Source organism: Macaca mulatta, chromosome 12 (genome assembly GCF_049350105.2).
Source record: "Macaca mulatta isolate MMU2019108-1 chromosome 12, T2T-MMU8v2.0, whole genome shotgun sequence".
NCBI classification, from domain to species: domain Eukaryota; kingdom Metazoa; phylum Chordata; class Mammalia; order Primates; family Cercopithecidae; genus Macaca; species Macaca mulatta.
The window spans coordinates 74,153,367-74,173,025 of NC_133417.1; the positions used below are offsets into that span (position 1 = coordinate 74,153,367).

The 19,659-nt window shown below is 39.2% G+C and overlaps 1 protein-coding gene across 1 annotated transcript in view; it reads right to left on the reverse strand.

Annotated features, from left to right (window-relative positions):
• The window catches only part of LRP2 (LDL receptor related protein 2), a 213,508-nt gene that overhangs the window by 87,071 nt on the left and 106,778 nt on the right, over nucleotides 1-19,659 (reverse strand). The window contains exons 29-34 of the mRNA XM_015110294.3: nucleotides 18,686-18,914; nucleotides 16,265-16,442; nucleotides 14,566-14,694; nucleotides 9,341-9,507; nucleotides 8,195-8,338; nucleotides 3,332-3,441 (exon numbers count right to left, since the gene is read on the reverse strand). Coding sequence (XP_014965780.3) covers nucleotides 3,332-3,441; nucleotides 8,195-8,338; nucleotides 9,341-9,507; nucleotides 14,566-14,694; nucleotides 16,265-16,442; nucleotides 18,686-18,914 — 957 coding nt within the window. The remainder of the gene's footprint in view (nucleotides 1-3,331; nucleotides 3,442-8,194; nucleotides 8,339-9,340; nucleotides 9,508-14,565; nucleotides 14,695-16,264; nucleotides 16,443-18,685; nucleotides 18,915-19,659) is intronic.

Genomic DNA, 19,659 nt, shown 5'->3' on the forward strand with positions numbered 1-19,659 from the left:
TGAAGGGCTGCTTTCCATTTCCACCGAAGAAAAACTTCTAGACTTGTACCCAACTTTTAATTCCTTTTGGTTGCACCTCCTTCTATATCTTCAATAGATAATCCTCTTACATTCTTTTCTGAAAAGTCCTCAAACCCCTTCATTTAAATAATCTTTATTCACCTACCTCTTCCACCACCAAATCAATATGCCCATCCCTTGAATTTCATCTTCAACTCTAAACTTCTCTGCCTCTAAGTTCTCAAACTGAAATGCTCTGCTTTGACCAAAACCTCATTTCCTCCTTGCTTTAATTTTTCCTATTAAACTTGTTTTTTTGCCCTTAAACCCTGCCTGAGCTCCCAACCCTCCAGTCCCTCTACACCTGGACATCATATGTAACCATTTCAACAATATTCTTATTTATTCTTTTGGGCTCCCACTGTGCCTAAGCTAATCTCCAACCCTGGGTTTCTGCCATTTTTTTTTTTCTTTCTCCTCTCCCATTTCAGGTTACCAAGAATTTCATGGACATAGCACAAAACTTTCGTGAATTCTGAGTTCACTAAAAATTTAAGTTTCCTAATCTAAGCTGAGGATTCTCATCCCTAGCAGATTTTATATCATGTTCCCCATATTGACTCTTTCAAGTCATTCCTGTTCTTCATAAATTTCTAGTTCCTTCCCCATAACTTTCAATCAATTATTTCTTCATCATTGATCTTTCATCTGCTGCTAAAGAATACACTCAGGTTTCTCTATTCTGAAAGACATTTTCCTGTTACATTTTGACCTACAACTTTATCTTTCTCTAACTTTCCAATACAAAACTCTTAAAAGAGTATCCACATTTCCTCATCCTCCTTCCATTCTTTAACTTCTACTATCTCTATTGAACATCCTCTCTCGAATACCACCAGAGACTCTGTGATCGCCTCGGCTCTTTATTAATGATCATCCACAAAGATATTTTTCTGCAACAACTGGTTCAGTAACATCTACCACAACTTTCTCAAGACTTTCCCTTCACTGAGAATCCAAGACATTAGATCCTCAAGTCTCTGTCTTTTTTCTCCTCCTATGTCCTCTGACAAAATTCTAAGCTCTTCTAATCATCTCCCAACCCAACTGGGTTGCTCTTAGTCACTTGAACAAACACTCTATTTTCTGTCCCTTTGCTCCTGACCTTCCACCCTTCATATCACATGATATATCTTAAAAGCTAGCTCTGCCTAGTGAAATTCTAGCTATGCTTTAAGATCCAGTCCAAATGATATCTCTTCCACCAAGCTGAAAGGTCGCCTCTTTATAGCACTATCATCCCAATATTTTTAGCCTCTCTTATGGCTCTTAATCATATATGAACCTGGGTTATTGTTCTTTATACAGGGGCCTTACCCTCCTTACTAAGCCATAAATCCTTAAGGTTGCAAAGGTTGCAAATTAGGTCTTTAATCCTTGTATCCACCCTCGAAACTCCCCAACATGGCCCCATGAAAGAGACTGCTTCCACTTGCCAAAATTAATGTCTTCCTCTTCTCTCTAGGTAAATAGGTGGACTGCATGTCCTTCTGTGCAGTTAGCTGTGGTCACGTGACCCAATTGTAACTTAAGGGGTGTGAGCAGAAGTGGTGTGCACTACTTGTAGGCCTGGCTCATAAAAACCTCCCAGCAAATTTCTGAATGTTCTTTCCTTTACTGCTTAAAAGATGCTGATACTTAGAATGACCTAGGAAGCCTCCTACCGAAGATGGCAGAGCATCCATCAGCCTGGGTCCTGGAATGACTATGTAGTGTAGAGCTTCCTCCCATCTTCTGCCCAAACCCCACTGCCCATATAAAATACAAATAAATTTCTATTTTCTTTGAGCTATTACATATTTTGGAGTTTATTTGCTCCAACAGTTAGCCTATCTTAACTAATACACCACCCAAAAAGGTGCACAATGCAGAAATGTCTGATAAATGAAAAATAAATAATAAGTGAACCTGAGTTTCAAAAGTAGAATTTAAAACCTAAGATGGTCCTTCTTCTAGAAAGAATAACTGAAAACTAGTACAAGCCAGCAGGCACAGAATAGAATGTTTGCTTCTTGTGCCGTTTAAGAATTGGATTTGGTTTCCATGTCATCCTTGTCTGAAACAGCTAATACAAATTACTTCTTCAGTGCTCTCCTAGGCCTAAGAATCTGATGACTTTCAAACATTAAGCCAAAATCCACTTGGAATGATGTGACAATCTCTTTTTAAAAAAATCAATGCTTATATTTTACAATTCGTTATTCTGGGTTATAATATGGTATAGTAGATCAACAGAATGAAATAGCCAATCAAACAGACCAGAGGACTCCAGCTGACATCCATTAAGTCCATTTTCTCCTAACTGGTCTCCCTGGCCCTGGCCTCTCTCCACATCAATCCTGACCAATTTTTCTAAAACACAAATTTGGTTCTATCACTCCCTTCCTCAGAATTCCTTGCTGGGAAGAGAAAACCAAATACTACATGTTCTCACTTGTAAGTGGGAGCTAAACATAGACCACACATGGACATAAACATGGGAAAAATAGACACCGTGGACTATTAGAGAGGGGAGGAAGAGAACAGAGCATGGGTTGAAAAACTAACTATTGGGTACTATGCTCACTATCTGGATACAATATACCCATGTAACAAACCTGCACATGTGACCCCTATATCTAAAATAAAGGTTGAAATTTAAAAAAAAATCCCTACTTGCTCCTTATTACTCAAAAGAATAAAGTTCAATTCCTTAGCATGATATTAAAGGCCCTCCATGATTTGTCCCCAAATGACCTTATCTACTGTATCTCCCATGTGGTCAACAGCTCCCTACTCTAAGCCTCTGGTTCCAGCTCTCCCCACAATCACGCTAAGTGCCGCCATACTTCTGTGCCTTCATTGCTCCCTCAGCCTCAAGAACCACTGCCTGGTTGCAACCCATTCTCCACCTACTAGAAGGCTTCTCATCCTTCAAGGTCTATTGCAAATGTTACACATCCCCTTAGAGCTTTCCGTGTCCTTTCAAAGTCAGAATATATTGTCAATTCTTATAATGCTATTTTAAAATTCCTAAAAGTCTTGCTTGTTTGGAATTAATTTTAAATCCAGTGTTGTTCATTTGAAGACCACAGAATAAAATATAAACAGTATCCTGCACACTAAATACAGGTCAGAGCTATTTCTCTTTCTCACTGAGCTCCATTATTATTCAAATGTTAACATATGAAATCAGAAGATGTCCTAAATTTGAAATCTTCCATTTTGTCAGACCCTGGCATTAACAAGAACAATGCTGCATAGAAGACATGTGCCATTTATGAATACTCACCCACGAGTAGGATCAACAGTTATGCCAATTGGAAAGCCAACTCCAAGAGCTGTCCCATCATTGGCAATCAGTGTTTTTCTGTATCTGATATCTCCGTGGAGTGTCAAAACCTATAGCATAAAATAACTTATTAGAACTGAGTTTCATAAGGGGAACCAAAGGAAACTGAGATGAAGGAGAACTTATATACAAAACAAATTCCAAAGCACAATTAGGGATGAACGAGAGAGGGTTTGCATGAGATTTCAGATCATCTCTATTGCACTTCAGGGAAATGAGGAAATTAGCTCAATAGACAAGGAGAGTAAGAGAAGTAAAATCACCTCCCAAGTTCCTACTTCCAATTCACCTAAAATTTCAGGAGGGAACATTTTTATGGATAAAAGGAAGACTCAGTTGGGAAAACATACAGAGCCACTGCCTGAAGAAACTGCAAAAATCCTTCAGGAAATCCAAGAGAAATCTCTGGAAGAGACAAATGAGAACCCACAGCTTTCCTGCACCCCGATGACCAGGCCGTGGCACTTGGTGGCCAATTACTGCCAACACAGTCAATCAAAATAGTCCAAATTTACTCAGAGGTACAGTGAATTCTGTTCCAAGTCAACAACCTAAGCTGAAACACATGAGCTGAAATCTCTGCCCTGCCAGGTCCTGACTGTACAACCTGAGGCAAATAAATTCACCTCTCTGAAATCGATCAGTCAAATATGGATGAAAGCATTATCTTCTGCACAGACCTCAGTCTAAGAGATAATACAGGTAAAGCACTTAGCACAGCACCCAGCACAACTGTGTTCAATAAACTTATATTGTTTAATTGGTCCATCTACTGGTCACATACTATGTATGAGGTATTGGAGCAAACATTATTGTATTTGATCCTTACAATTCTGTGAGGTAGATCCCATCATTTTTCTCAATACAGATGAAGAAAAAGAGGCCTAGAGAGGTTTAGTGGCTTTCCCAAGGCTGTTTGTGATTATTACTGTTACAATCGCAGTGCTAACAGGGCCCTGATACAGCACATAGAAATATGGTTTATTGAACTAGAAGGAAGTTTCTTATTGCAATGAAGCTATTTTAATACGTACCTAAGACAGTCTAAGAGACAACTAGTAAGAAATCAGAAAATGCCTGTTGATTTTTGCATTAAGGTTTTTCTATAAAATTGCTTTTCAATACAAATAGATTATCTGTGATTCTCCATCTCTTATGCATGTGCACACGTGCACACGCATACACACACACACACACACACACACACACACACATTCTTCTTCTCTCCCTCATTCTTTTCCCTAGATTTTTTTCTCTCTATTGTCTGGTATCTTTCACTCCTGCTTGGACTAAGGTAACTTTTCTTTTCTCAGTTTGCCTCTTTCTGCTACAATTTCTCTCCTTTTCCTACGACTAAGGATCTCTTTAGTTCAAAGTTCCTTTTCTTGTTTTCTGGAATATGCAGAGCTCTCTCTCACATGGCCACTCTGTAGGCTTCACAATTCAGCTATAAAATTTCTTTTAGTGGATGGGCGCACAGCTACCCCTAGTGGATAATAGTTTCTTCAATGTTTCTCTTATTTTCAAGTTGGAGTTAAACGCGAACTACTCTTAGGCAGGAAGGCATATTATACAGGTAAACAGAAAGTGAATATGATTCCTATTTTCTTAATTAATCCAACAATCACCCGGAAGAATTACTTACAATTTAAATGACCCAAGGGGAAACACCAGTAAAACCATTAAAAGGGCAATTTGCCCTTGGGTCATTATTCTCATAGGTCTTTTTATTCTCATAGATCGATATTTCTAAAAATATCGATCATTTGAGGGAAACAGCGCTCTGTATTTACAGGATACCTCCGTGTTATGAAGTACTTTTACTTATTCAGCCATAAATTCCACTGTACAGATGAGAAAACAGAGGCTCAGAGAAGTTAATTTGTCCAAGGTCAAATAGTCAAATAGCTCATGAGTAGAGAAAATGCAGTGCTGTCCCCAGTCACAAAATGCATTTCCAAGTTTCAGGGTCTTTATTCAACTGTTTTTCTCTGCCTGGGACACCTTTTCCCTATGTCTTCATTTGGCAGAAATAAAAACAGTCGTCCCCCCTCATCCCTGAGGGACACATTCCAAGATCACCAGTGGATGCCTGAAACCTCACATAGTACTGAAGTCTACTATGTTTTTTCCTGCACACACACACCTACGATAAAGTTTAATTTATAAATTAGACATGGTAAGAGATTAACAATAATCCGAAAATAGAACAATTATAACACTATACTGTAATAACAATTATGTGAATGTGGTCTCTCGCTCTCTCGCCTTTTAAATATCTTATTGTGCTGTACTCACCTATTCTCAGACCACTGCAGGTAACTGAAACCTCAGAAAGTGAAACTCTCAGATAAGGAAGGATGTATTAGTCATCTTTCAAGACTCAGCTCACAAGCAACCACGAACGGGAAGTCTGCATGCTCTCTCCCCTCACTTATACCTCTGCCTCCAATCACTAGCACTTTATATTCACTGGCCTTATCACACTTATGACACTGAAGCACAGGTATTTGTTTATGTATCTATCTCACAGATATGTCAGCTACTTAAAGAGAGGAAAAAAAATATTTTATTCATCTTGGAATATCCAGGACCAGCTGATCCATAGAAAGCATTTCCTAGTGCTCATTAAATGAATGAATAAAATAAGCAAGCAACCCAGATTCAAAGCCAGGTCTTTGAATCAGACTCCAGATCAGAGTATCTTTCCTCTGTACCTCACCGCATCGGGGCATAATAAGAAACTCTTGGTTCATGTGGTTAAAGTGGCCTTACCAATCCACACACACATGCATGCTCAGCTCTTCTCCAACTGGCTGCTATTGCAATTGTACCTAACACTAATGGGAAAGACATGTTCCCTGCTTTTGGAAAACTATCAGTTTAAAAGAAAAGAACCCCATTTACTAATCAAGAGACCAAGAGATAAAATAAAAGCATATTAATTGCCGTTTGGAATTAAGACAGCTTTGCACTGGGTGGACTCTAGAGAGATGTGAGTTTCGTAGTAAGTGTCTTAGGCAGTAAATGTTGCCTATGTTTAATGGGAGGATGAGAGTTTTAGTTGAAATCATGAAAAGTATTTTCTGCCACTGTCAAAGAGGGTTAAACCAGTCTGGATTGCCAGAGTTGTAGTTTATAAAAGTGCAAAGAGAGAATACTGCCTGGGAATTAGAGCAGTGAAGCTGACCATTTAAGACAATCTCTTAGCTTCTGTGGGCCTTAGTTTCCTATGTTAAAAAAAAAAAAAAATAGAGCTTGAACAGAGGAGTCTCCAAGGGGCCCTTCACGTTAACACCTGGTGATTCTACCCAGTTTGAGATATTTGTGCATACTGCTAATTTCCCTCTCATCACGAATGGCTACCACACCTGCCTGCCCTCAGGAATGTTGCGAGGATTAAATTAGATGCTAGTGAAAGATCTTTGTAAACTCAAGCACTGTTCCAGCGAGAGCTCTTTTCTCTGCCTGGGACACCTTTTCCCTATTTCTTCATTTGGCAGAAATAAAAACAGTCGTCCACACTCATCCATGGGGGATACATTCCAAGATCACCAATGGATGCATGAAACCTCAGATAGTACCAAACTCTACATAGGCTGTGTTCTTAGTCTACAGAGAGTGCTTTTTAGTGTAGATAGGTGCTCTAAATTAGCCACCAGGCTGCTGTGTGCCTTCCTCATCTTCAGTGTCTTTCTGAATGCTCCAAAGAAAAACCAGCTTGCCAGCTGGTGCCCACCTAAAGCAGTGGATTGTCAGGGCTCTGCTAACTATCGCCCACCAAAACCTTCTCCTTGCTTTGAGAAGTTTCACTTTCAAAATTATTATGAATTAATAATCCCTTCCATGTTTTATCCTTCTCTCAGAGTGGAGCAAACCAACACTAGTCAAGTTACCTCTGACTTCCTTCATGTGATTTCATACCTGTGCCTCATCTAGAATTTCTTCTGGGAATTAGAGTAAAAAGAACATTTATCTTGAAGAAGAGAGTATCAGAGGAATTAGAATCAAGTTTCTACTTTCTGTTTTGCTGTTAGAAAAACTGTACTGGAGCCATAGAAAAATTTCCATCTAAGAACAGAGGCAAACTATAAATTTGGTTGAGAACTGAAATAGCACTGAAGATTAGATGAGGAAACATAGTAAAAATTCCCTGCTTACCATAATCTTCCCTTTATGTTGATTCCCTATGTAACTTTTATTGATCTTCTTATATATTATTTTTTAAATTACCTAAAATACTTTTATAGCAACAAGGTAGTATTGATAATTAGGAGGAAACAAAATAAAGCAATAGAAAGTTCAAATAATTTATTTTTGCCAGCCAGGCACGGTGGCTCATGCCTATAATCCCAGCATTTTGGGAGGTTGAGGTGGGCAGATCACTTGAGGTCAGGTGTTCAAGACCAGCCTGGCCAACATGGTGAAACCCCATCTCTACTAAAAATACAAAAAATTAGCCAGGCATGGCGGCACACACCTGTAATCCCAGCTACTCAGGTGGCTGAGACAGGAGAATTGCTTGAACCCAGGAGCTGGAGGTTGCAGTGAGGCAAGATCGTGCCACTGTACTCCAGCCTGGGTGACAGAGTGAGACTTCGTCTAAAAAAAAAAAAAAAAAGAATTTTTTAAGGTGGTTTTCCTCTTTCACTTCAGAGACTTTGATAGTTAACACTAGTATCTTTTCCCTTTTTCTTCTTGCTTAAAAATGATTCCAAAATCCACATGAGATCTATTCCTGATACTAGAGTTTACATCAGTTTAAATCCAATGTTTGTGTAAATAGTATTATGGAATCATTACCTCAATTGACTGAGTTCTAGGATTGGTAGAATAAAGATTTCTTGAAACCCAATCTAAGGCCAGGTTCATAGAAGGCCCCACCATAGATACAGAAGCAAACACTGTCCTGTTGGTGCCATCTGTCTTCACTCTGTGAATTTCACCCTGGAAAGAAAGACAAGGGGAGGTGAGCAGTTCCAAGGCCATGGCTCCTACATAAGAACCCTTTCTTCACCGTGGCTACGGCCAGCTGCTGTATTTCTTGAACACTCCTTACACTCAGAGGAAAGGCAAACAAAGGTTCAGCACCATTGGGTAGGCTTCAAACGATTTTTCAGTGTGTCACTGGAATACACAAGGCTTACCATTCAAGCTATCTCCAGTACTGGCTACAGAGATAGTTCTTAACTCACAAGCATATGAGTCATAAGAAAAACCCAAGTCACAGATGTGGATCAGAAGGCTAGGAGTATATTTTGTATATGGGTGACAAACACGAAACGCAAAGATCTTTCTTCTCTTCCTCCTTTATAGTCTCCTTGCCCTTTCCCTATTCTTAACAGGTTTTTTCCCTGAAGGTTGAAGAAAATGTCCTATGAGGAAGAGAACTGGAAAAGTGTTCATTCTTACCCTAGAGGCAAATATTCTAAAGGAAGGCCCCAGAACCACATCAAATGCTTTCACTAAATTCCCTTAGGGAACTACTACTTTTGTCTTGAGTTTTGATCGTTTTTATATTCGTCAAATATTTTCTACTAGCTTAAGACTCCTCTAGGGAGTTGCCTAGTATTTGTTGAGACCTTAATAAATCAATCCAATGCATAATCCCAGCAAGCATTGTGACTGCTGCTTCTTGGCATGTATACTGTGGTCAGAAGCAGGTAATTCAGTGCAGGGCAAATCATAGGCACTTCTAGAAAATACTTGGTGAATAAGTAAATAATACACAATAGCTTAAATTTGTTTCTCTTTCTAAAGCTAAAGAGTTTTATGATTTTTGCTCCAGACCAAGCTCACATTTATACCCCTCATTGAATCAAAAAACTTAGGGATAAATTTATTTCCACATCGTTTCCCTTTCAACAAAAGTTTGCATATTAAAAAAAATTAGTGCAGGCAGGCTCTTCAAGAATAAATTATATACTTTGAATGTTATTCAAAACTTACTGGATTTTCAACCCAATAGATGTATTGCTCAGCGTCATCAAATTCAACATCTAAACCATTCTGTATCCCTGCTATGGGGACCATAGCATCATTGCTCTTCACATCAGGATTAAGGGAGATTCCAAAAATTATATGTTGCCTTACAGTTATTAAGAAAGGTTGATCATCTGTGAAAATAGAAGAATATCAGTCAAAATCATATCCCACTATTCCCAGACATTTAGAGTAATGGAAGGCAGTAGCCTGTTACCATCATATGGGCTAAAATGACTTTGCAGCATTGCAGCAATAAATACAATGTACTTCATCAGACAAGCATGGGCCTTTTACAGGGTTTCAGTGGGCTGCTGGACCACAAGACCTCCAACCCCACATGCAACACTGTCTAGACTTTTTCAAGGCAGGTTGGTATTTATCTTACTCTTCACTGAGTCCTTACACTGATAAACCACCCATGTTTGCTAAACCTCACAGACAGGAGGTTCTTCCACTTCTACACACAGACAAACCTCACTAACACTGATCTCAGGGAAAGGAGAGTTGAGTTTTGAAAAAAAAAAAAAGTGAAAAAAATCATTTAGACTATTCTTGTGAAAGGCAGCTTACTAGTTTTAAGAATGTTCAGAAAATAAAACAACACTACAAAGTGTTGCCTAGTATTTATTGAGACCTTAATAAATCAATCCAATGTATAATCCCATCAATTGTTACTTGAGTAGTGTCTCTCTTCCCCATAAGATTTTAACTCCCAAAGGTCAGTGACTGTGTCTGATTTGCTTATTATTGTGTCCCAGGGCCTGGTACTCAGAGCCTGGCATAAAATATTTGCCCAATAAATGTTTGCTAACTAAATGGATGACCACATGACTACATTAATGTAGAAGTGAATATGTAAATAGTATCTTCCAAAGTTCTCAAAACTGTCTACACATTGTAATTTAAACATTCCCATAATATCTTAAACTATCAGTTCACTTAGCCACCTTAACAGATAATAAAAGTTCCTTTTTCAGAAACAATTTAATCTTTATCCTGATCCCCATCAAGAGTGGGGTTTTAAAATTCCTCTCTGAGAAAAGGAAAACTTCTGAATCTAAGTTTTGTGTTAAGATATATGTATAAGATACATCACATATTAAGACAAAGTATAAAATGATTAATCATTACATAACTTTCATAAGCTAAACATGACGTTTTCATTATTTTTATAATCTGGGAAACTTTCCATCTTTAGCAGGATGACTTGGTCATTTTTTCTTCACTTATTTTCACATCTCATTAGCTTTTCCTTGTTCCTATCATTTCTATTACTGAGAAATAACCCGGTTTTTATTAACTTAGGACAAATTTAAATTTAGTCTAATGTAAATTTTGCAACTAGTAATGCTTTACATTTTTCAAGTACTGCAACGTATAGTCTTCCACAACAAGCCTGCAAAGTTGTTTTCAGCTGGAGCAAATGAGATTTGCAGGAGCTCTGTGACTTCTGCAGGAAACAGTAATAGGAGATGGACCCTGGCCCATTCACTTCCAAGCCCTTCCTCTCTCAGCTGCTCCACATTGCCTCTCTTCTGAACAACTGCAATTGCAATAAAAATCGCCTCTCATTGATTGAGAATGTGCGCCATACTGCATGCATCAGGTAAATATTTCCCTTAATTTATCTCCCTCAAGTTTCCTAAGTTTGTTTGTCAGACAGGTCCTCCCTCAGTTTGCAAATAAGACACAAGGAAATCAAGCAATTTAAACAAGGTCACACAACCAGGCCTCCTGGACTCCAGAATCTACGTTTTTCATCACTACACTGCAAATACCGCAGGCCAGGTACTATTTATTGAGTATCAAATTACCACTCATTTCATTTGGTTTAACTGCAATTAAAAAAAAAAGCTAGATTATGAGTTTCAGCTGTACCAAGAAATTATCTTGCGATGATATTTAAGTATGTATTGATTATATGTTATTAATGTTCATTGGCTCAATAGAAACAATACTTCTGTCCCAGTTTTATGGGGGACTTTAAATTCTGACTCACTCAAAACCTGATTCTGCCCTTTTGAATGGCTCATCTCCCTTTGCTTAATTGGAGTAATTCTCAACCAAAGCATTGTTTAGGGCCTAAAAACTTTGCTTATCTCATCCATCATACATGGGCCTTCTTGACTCCTCCATGGCACTCTTCCCTTAAGCACCATCTGCTTCTACTCCTTCCTGGGGATCATGTCTCAAGCCCTTTATCTGATAACTGCTGGTGTACTGAGAACATTTACCACCGATGAACATTTGCAGGCAATGGACCAGAGAGCATGATCTCCTGTAACGCTGCGCTGGCTGAAACTGTGAGCGTCATGGTGGGGGATGATGCCAGGGGAGTAACAGAAAGGAAGTGGCCAGTAAGACAACAGGTAGCACAGGGAGGTGCCTGAAAAGTGCTATATGGAAAAGCAAAAAGAATTGATTTCACACACTGCACACATATCCAAGGAGCAAATGGGTAAAAAACAGAGGACTGGGGAAGGAACAAAAATGGATATTGGAGAGTTTGTCATTCACTCAACATTTACTGAGTGCCACCATGTACCATGAAGTGCCACAGGCAATAAGCATACATCTACAGGTAGAGGCTTTATCGTCAAGGAACATAGCATCTAGAGGGCAAGACCAAGTATACGAGCCCTTACAATTCATTATGACAATGGCACGAAGGGGTAGGCACAGAGGCATCTAGGGTTGCATGGAAAGGAGTTCAGGAGGTGGTGACAATTAAGTAGGTCAGTGTGTCTCTGTTTTTTGAAATTAAAGATCATCTCTTCATTTCTATTTTCCATGTCATAATCCCATTAATGTTAGTGTCAGCAGAGTCATGAAGACATTATAGTCAGGAATGGGAAATCAATGTTGTAATTGAATGACAATATATATGATCCCCAAACCTAGGTCCTCCTTAAGTCATACCCTGCACAAGCTGATCAGCACTGCAGCCTTCGCTGGAGCAAGGACAAGGAGTGTTCTCTTATCTTGCACAAAATCACTGAAGCAAGTGCCTTGTGCCCGAGACTGAGTCTGAAGTCTATTTGTATTTGGAGTAATTTTAGGGGTGCTGAGGTGATGTTTGGCTTGAGTTTTGTTTGTTTATTTGGTTTTGGCATTGTGAGGAATCTATTTTCTAAAGAATTTTAAAAGTCTCATACAGAGAAAGCACTCACTAGAACATAAAATTAGAAATAAACAGAACCATCTCATAATTGCCCTATCCAACTGTAACCACTATTGGCACTTGTGTGTTTTTGCTTCCAGACTTTTTTAACGCATGTTTTTACAGGGCCAATATTGTACGATATCTGCTTATTTCACTTAACAGTATCACAGAAGCACTTCCACATATATTCCAGCCACTTAGTAAACACCAGTTTAAAAGCTATTCAACAGTCAAATCAAGTAAAATGTTTCCACCTATAAATGTTAACAAGTTTTCTAAACTTCTTGTTGGGAAAAAAGATGTGGAAACCTTTTTTCGGTTAACCTATATTGGCAATCAGTTCCTCAGCGAGTGCTCTGAAACCAGCAGGGAAACCCTAAGAAAAAGTTCCTCTTCAGTAAAGTCAATCCATGAGAGAACCACTAGTGGAACTATCTGTGAAGCAACAAAAGGTGCTATTTAAAATTAACACTTGTCAATCATCATCAGAGTAATATTGATTACACCAACCCCCAATGTGCAGTTCAACAATCTTTTTGTGCTGAAAGAATGCTTTGTATCTGAAATGTCTACAGCCCAGTTTAATCTTCTCCTGAAAGACTCTAGGGACACACTAAATTAAACAATGTCAACCAGGATTAGGTACATAATGAGTCTCTGAGGAAAAATGGCAAATGCCAGTCCCTCTGTGAGAATTACCAATAATTAAAATCTTTCATCATGAAAGTATCATTGCACAATATTACATGCTGATGGAATTTGCTTTTCAGTAAGCCTACATCTGCATAATATCTAAACACTAAAAGTTTCCTGAATTTAGTATATATTTTCCATTCTAGATTAGGACTAGATTCCCTTCTAGATTACGACTCTATTATCTCTTAATTTAGGAATATGTGATAATTAAACATTTAAGTTGAACTTGTCTACAACAATTTTCATCAGTATCAAAATATATTCACTCACTTCACTGAGAAATGAAAGGGAACTTGGGTTTAGAGTAACTTCTTAGATTTTTAAGCAATAATAAATTATATTTTTAAGTGTATTATACACAAGTACACTCTCCAGAAGAAATCTCTTTTGTGAACGAGCTGCAACTTTTCCTTCTTTTCTTACTCCCTTAAGTACTTGGTATAATCCTCCACATACTCTTCAATCGACCCAATAAAATATCTCTAGGATGAGATAAAGATTAAATTGCTCAAATAGTCACTTGTAATATCTCATACAGACACAATTCTCCTTCTTAAAGTATCAGATGGTAATAGTAACAGTACTGAAACTGGAGTCAGAAGACCCAGGCTAGAACACTCATCAACTATTGGTTATAAGAATGAAAATGAGACAATGGAACCAGGTGCAGTGGTTCAGGTCTGTAATCCCAGCACATTGGGAGGCTAAGGCAGGTGGATGGCCTGAGGGCAGAACTTGGAGACCAGCCTGGGCAACATGGCAAAACCCCATCTCTACAAAAAATGCAAAAATTAGCCAGGTGTGGAGGTATGCGCCTCTAGTCTTATCTACTCAGGAGGCTGAGGTGGGAGAATCACATGGGCCTGGAAAGTGGAGGCTACAGTGAGCTATGATTACACTATTGCACTACAGCCTGGGCATCAGAGCAAGACCCTATCTGAAAAAAAAAAAAGAGTGAGAAAGAGACAATGGACATGAAAAATGAAGCTGTACACAAACATTGAGAATGTTTACTTCTTAGGTGCAGAATTTGGAACTTCCCATTACCATGGCTTGTCAGAGAAGTCTAACTGTACCCAGGTGAGAGAAAATGTGAGGTTACAGATTGTTCAATCACATGCACAGATAACATTAGTTCCATATACAGAAACTATATTACAACCAAGGCACTCAGTGACATCACCCCATACAACACACATCATTCTGCAGACACCTGAGGAATCAAAGGACACAGCACACGTTCAGTCGCAATTGGGTTTAGAGTTTCCACTGCTTGGCACAAACTATGACCAGATCCGTCTTCAGAGCACACATAAGGCGCATACTATACCTCTCAAGCAATTCAGGAGATCAGGAGACAGACTCCATCCTGAAGGACAAACACAGGAGTAAAAATGGGGCCCCTGTGAGGAAAGCAGGCACAGATGGCTGCAGCGGGAAAAGGCACATGGATTCACAGCTGTATGAAAAAGAAAGAAAGCACCAGTGAGTGGAAAACCACCACATTAAAATCAAAACAGAGTCATGCTCTTAGCGTCCTCCCAGAGGCCTCAGTACTGAGGGGCTTAAGTACGTCGTTACCTCTGTTGTTTTCTTTTGTTTTGTTTTCACTGAACTACTTACACTTTCAACTTCCCTAGCATTAGGCTTTCAACTTAGAATTCATAACGGGCATGAGAGAGAAGAATGACTCGAGGTTACAGATCAATCCAGTCTATAACTAGATTATGAACAAACAGCCACTGAATAATCTGGAACTTGTAATAGAAATATGATGCCAAGTAATCTGTCTCCTTGCCTGACCTAAAAGAGATCTTTTTGCATTAAAATAAAAGTTGTGTGTTTGATGTGTGACCTTGTAGTTTACCTAGAGTTTTCCAGATTTGGTTAGATAATAATCTTTTATTTTTCTACTGATGATATCTCTGGGTGTCTCTGCACCTTGAAAATCAGGATTCTGTGTGGCCACCCCCCCCCCACAGGATGTTCTATAGTCCTGTATATTCTTATTACACATATCATGCTATTAATAGATTATTAATCCATCATTCACCAGAAAAATGGTAGGTACTCACTGTATACCAAACACCATTCTAAGCACTGGGGACGCTATAAAAGTGGAGTATATATTCGAGCAAAAAGGAACAGAACTAAACTGAGAGAGACAGCGAGAGAGATTTCAGAACATGAGGGTAAAGAGCAAAAGAATTATGAGGGGGTGGCTATTTTAGGTAGCGTGGTCAATGAGGGCCTCCCTGAGAAAGTGACATTTGGGTAGAATCCTAAATGACACGCTAAGCAACTCATGCAGAGATCTGGAAGAGAGATGTTCCAGGCAGAGGGAAGAGCTAGCGCAGAAGCTGAGAGGCGGGAGTCGCCTGCTGTGCTTTTAGACCGTAATGAAATCCAATGCGGCAACAGCGAGTGGGAGAAGAGAACAGGGAAATAGCAGCGACCACATGCTGAAGTGTGTGAAAAACAACGGCAGAGTTTTGAGAAGAGAGGGTTAAGTGAAGATCAAGTGACTTATTTCCCTCTCCCACCAGAAAGAACAGTACGGATGCCAAATCTTTCACCTAGCCACCCATACCATGCACTTTAGGACGGCTCGTGCTGGCTACAGCAGAGCACCTAGAAGGCAGTGCTGCCATAATAAACTAGTCCTAAAAGTAAGCTGCTTTCAATCACAGAGTGGTAGCGGTAAGAGGATCAAAGGCACTATCTGTTCTGTACTCCATTGGTCAGCTGAGGAAACGGAGACTCATGTGAGGGTCACAGAGGTAGTAGCCAAATGCTAAAATGATATAATTCAGATGTGCTGTTGTTATATCCAAGGTTTGAATTTTCCATGGTAAATAAAAGTAATGGCAATGTCAGGACTGGGGAAAGTATAGAGTGGGATGGTTTGTAAAGAGAAAAAGAAAATGTATTGCCCAAACAAATGGGTCTGTAACAGTGTGCATTTAGCATTCCCAGCGTCAGTGTTTTCCAAGCTACTCCCAGGCAGGAGGTTTCTCTGTACCACTCACAATTTGGTTGTTTCGAAGGATGAACTGCAACAATCCCAAGGGGCCATTGAATATTATACATTACAACTGACTGATTCCCTCCATGCCACTTGTTGGCTCGCATAACCCGACGAGTAGCACGGTCAGTCCAGTACACAGAGTCTTCAAAGAGAGTTAGAGCATAGGGATGCCGTATAATCTGTGAGGCAGAAAAGAACAGTGAGACCTCATCCAAAAATCAAAGCCAAGGTGCACTGAGTCAAAGAGGATATGTGCTCAAGCAGATGCTTTCCTTTAGCATGTCATTATTAAATAAAAACACAAGGAAGTCATGGTACAAAAGAGTGGCAAAAAATACACAATTCATCCTATATCCCACTAAACCATTCAAGATCCTTTCACATACACATGTCATTTATTCTTTATGTTTGTCTTGGTAATTACAGTGGGCATCTATTTTACAAATGAAAACAAAACTGAAGCACAAAAAGCAAGATGACTTATCAGGATCACCTACTAGTTAGAAGTTAGATGGAACTAGAGAGCTTAGAGACTCCTCATCTCCCACTCCCACACCCCAGACTTCACTCCATCATCAGCACCCTTGTGCCTGCTATTTCCACTGTCTTGTGCTGCCACTCACTGATTCACATCAATCTGTTACAGTTTAGGTGCATCTTTCCTTCAAGTCACAGCAACCATACAATGGCAATTTTTTCTTTTTTTAAAATTATTTTTTATTTATTTTTTTAAATTTTACTTTAGGTTCTGGGATACATGTGCAGAATGTGCAGGTTTGTTACATAGGTATACGCATGCCATGGCGGTTTGCTGCACCCATCAACCCATCATCTAGGTTTTAACACTCACATGCATTAGGTATTTGTTCTAATGCTCTCCCTCCCCTTGCCCCCCACCCACCGACAGGCCCCAGTGTATATGTTCCCCTCCCTGTGTCCATGTGTTCTCATTGTTCAACTCTCACTTATAAGTGAGAACATGCGGTATTTGGTTTTCTGTTCTTGTGTTAGTTTGCTGAAAATGACGGCTTCCAGCTTCATCCATATCCCTACAAAGGACATGAACTCATTCTTTTTTATGGCTGCATAGTATTCCATGATGTATATGTCTATCATTAATGGGCATTTGGGTTAGTTCCAAGTCTTTGCTATTGTAAATAGTGCTGCAATAAACATATGTGTGCATGTGTCTTTACAGTAGAATGATTTATAATCTTTTGAGTATATACCCAGTAATGGGATTGCTAGGTCAAATGGTATTTCTGGTTCTAGATCCTTGAGGAACTGCCACACTATCTTCCACAGTGGTTGAACTAATTTATATTCCACCAACATTGTAAAAGCATTCCTATTTTTAATCGGGTTCAATAATAGCTCTTTGATAAAATATGTATTTTCTTTATTTTCCCATTTAACTTGTGAAAATAAATTCATTAGAATTTATTGAATAAAAAATATTACATAAAGAACAGGACTGAGAAACATAAATCTAGCTAATTTTTTTTTTTTTGAAAACAGGGTCTCACTCTGTCACTCAGGCTGGAGTGCAGTGGCACAATCACAGCTCACTGCAGCCTTGACCTCCCTGGGCTCAGGCGATCCTCCCACCTCAGCCTCCCAAGTAGCCAGGACTATAGGCACACACCACCATGCCCAGCAAATTTTTTTTTTTTTTTGTAGAAATGGGGTTTTGCCATGTTACCCAGGCTGGTCTTGAACTCCTGGGCTCAAGCAATCCACCAAACCTCAACCTCTCAAAGTGCTAGGATTACAGATGTGAGACAATGTGCCTGGCCAAGTTAAGTTATAAATTTTTACTTGACAATTTTTTTTTTTTTTTGAGACAGACTCTTACTCTGTCACCTGAGCTGGAGTGCAGTGATGCAGTCTCAGCTCACTGCAACCTCTGCCTCCCGGGCTCAAGCAATTCTCCTGTCTCAGCTTCCTGAGTAGCTAGGACTATAGGCGTGGACTACCACACTGGCTAATTTTTGTATTTTTAGTAGAGATGAGGTTTCACCATGTTGACCAGGCTGGTCTCAAACTCCTGACCTCAGGTGATCCACCCACCTCAGCCTCCCAAAGTGCTAGGATTACAGGCGTGAGTCACCACGCCCGGCCACTTGACACCATTTTTAAAGCTATAGAAGCAACAGATTCACATCTACAGCTCAACTAAATCACATGAGCTATAAAAATCCTCCCTGGACAAGGCACAATCTGACCATGAACTGGAATGAAAATATTCATTTTCCTGTTATTCATATGGGATAGACTGCGTCTCACTGTTGCTGGTATTTCCTGGATTGACCTGATATTGTCTATGACACAAAAATCAATTTTTTAGCTTTTCTGATACTCGTGTGATTTCTACCTATCCACAACTGTAGTTTTAATTTGGTTTTCCTCACCACCAACTTACCAAATCACTGGCTATCACCTGTCTCCGATGGTGTCCATTATAATCACAAAAGTCTATGTAATCAAGATAGGAGTCCATGAAGTAGAGCAGTCTGTTGGGGTAGTCAATAGTTAAGCCGCAGGGCCAGAAGATCTTGTCCTGGACAATGACAGTGCGCATGCTGCCGTCCATGCTAGCCCGCTCGATGCGAGGGTGGTGGCCCCAGTCAGACCAGAACAATAGATGCTCACTGGGAAAGGAAACGAGTTACCAATTGGAGGGGATGTATTTAAATATTTAAAATAACTGTCATTTTAAATAATACAACATCCTGTTTATGCCCTGCTTAAAATAAATAATCTGTGGTTCAGAATATGTGCACAGAGTTTATTTCCTCTAAGCATCACAAAGTAAAACTGTCATAACACAATCACAACCCATCTGGGTATTTTTATAATATTTCATAAAACATGTAATACATAATGTCATAATGTAGTACATTATGACATTGAAACGTCTCAATGCCAATTCATGTTTGTTTATAATCCACAAATAGTTGATCTAGAAAAATCCATCTGTCCTTGTTTGTCTACCCTGTCATGTTTTTAGATAAGGAAATCAATTTATTCTTCATCATGGATTCATCATAAATTTCACTGGTGTGTAATACTTTACAATATCTAGGAAGTCAACATCACATTGAACATAACTTGCCTAATTTGCCGCCCTGCAGCAAAGAATCTAAGTTATCAAATATAAGTAAATTCAGGGAGAGAAGCCCTCAAAGATTTCCAAACACATGGGAGAATTTGTCTACCTTCCCTTTAGGACCAGTAGGCAAAAACTGCCTTCCTTATATGACTTAAAAGGGAGCTCTCATAAACTACATAAAACTGAAGCAGAAAAATCCAGCTTTTTTGCTGTATAATCATGAGTTATCAAAGTTACATCAAACTGGCCCCTCTATGGACTATTACTGCATGCAGTAATTAGAA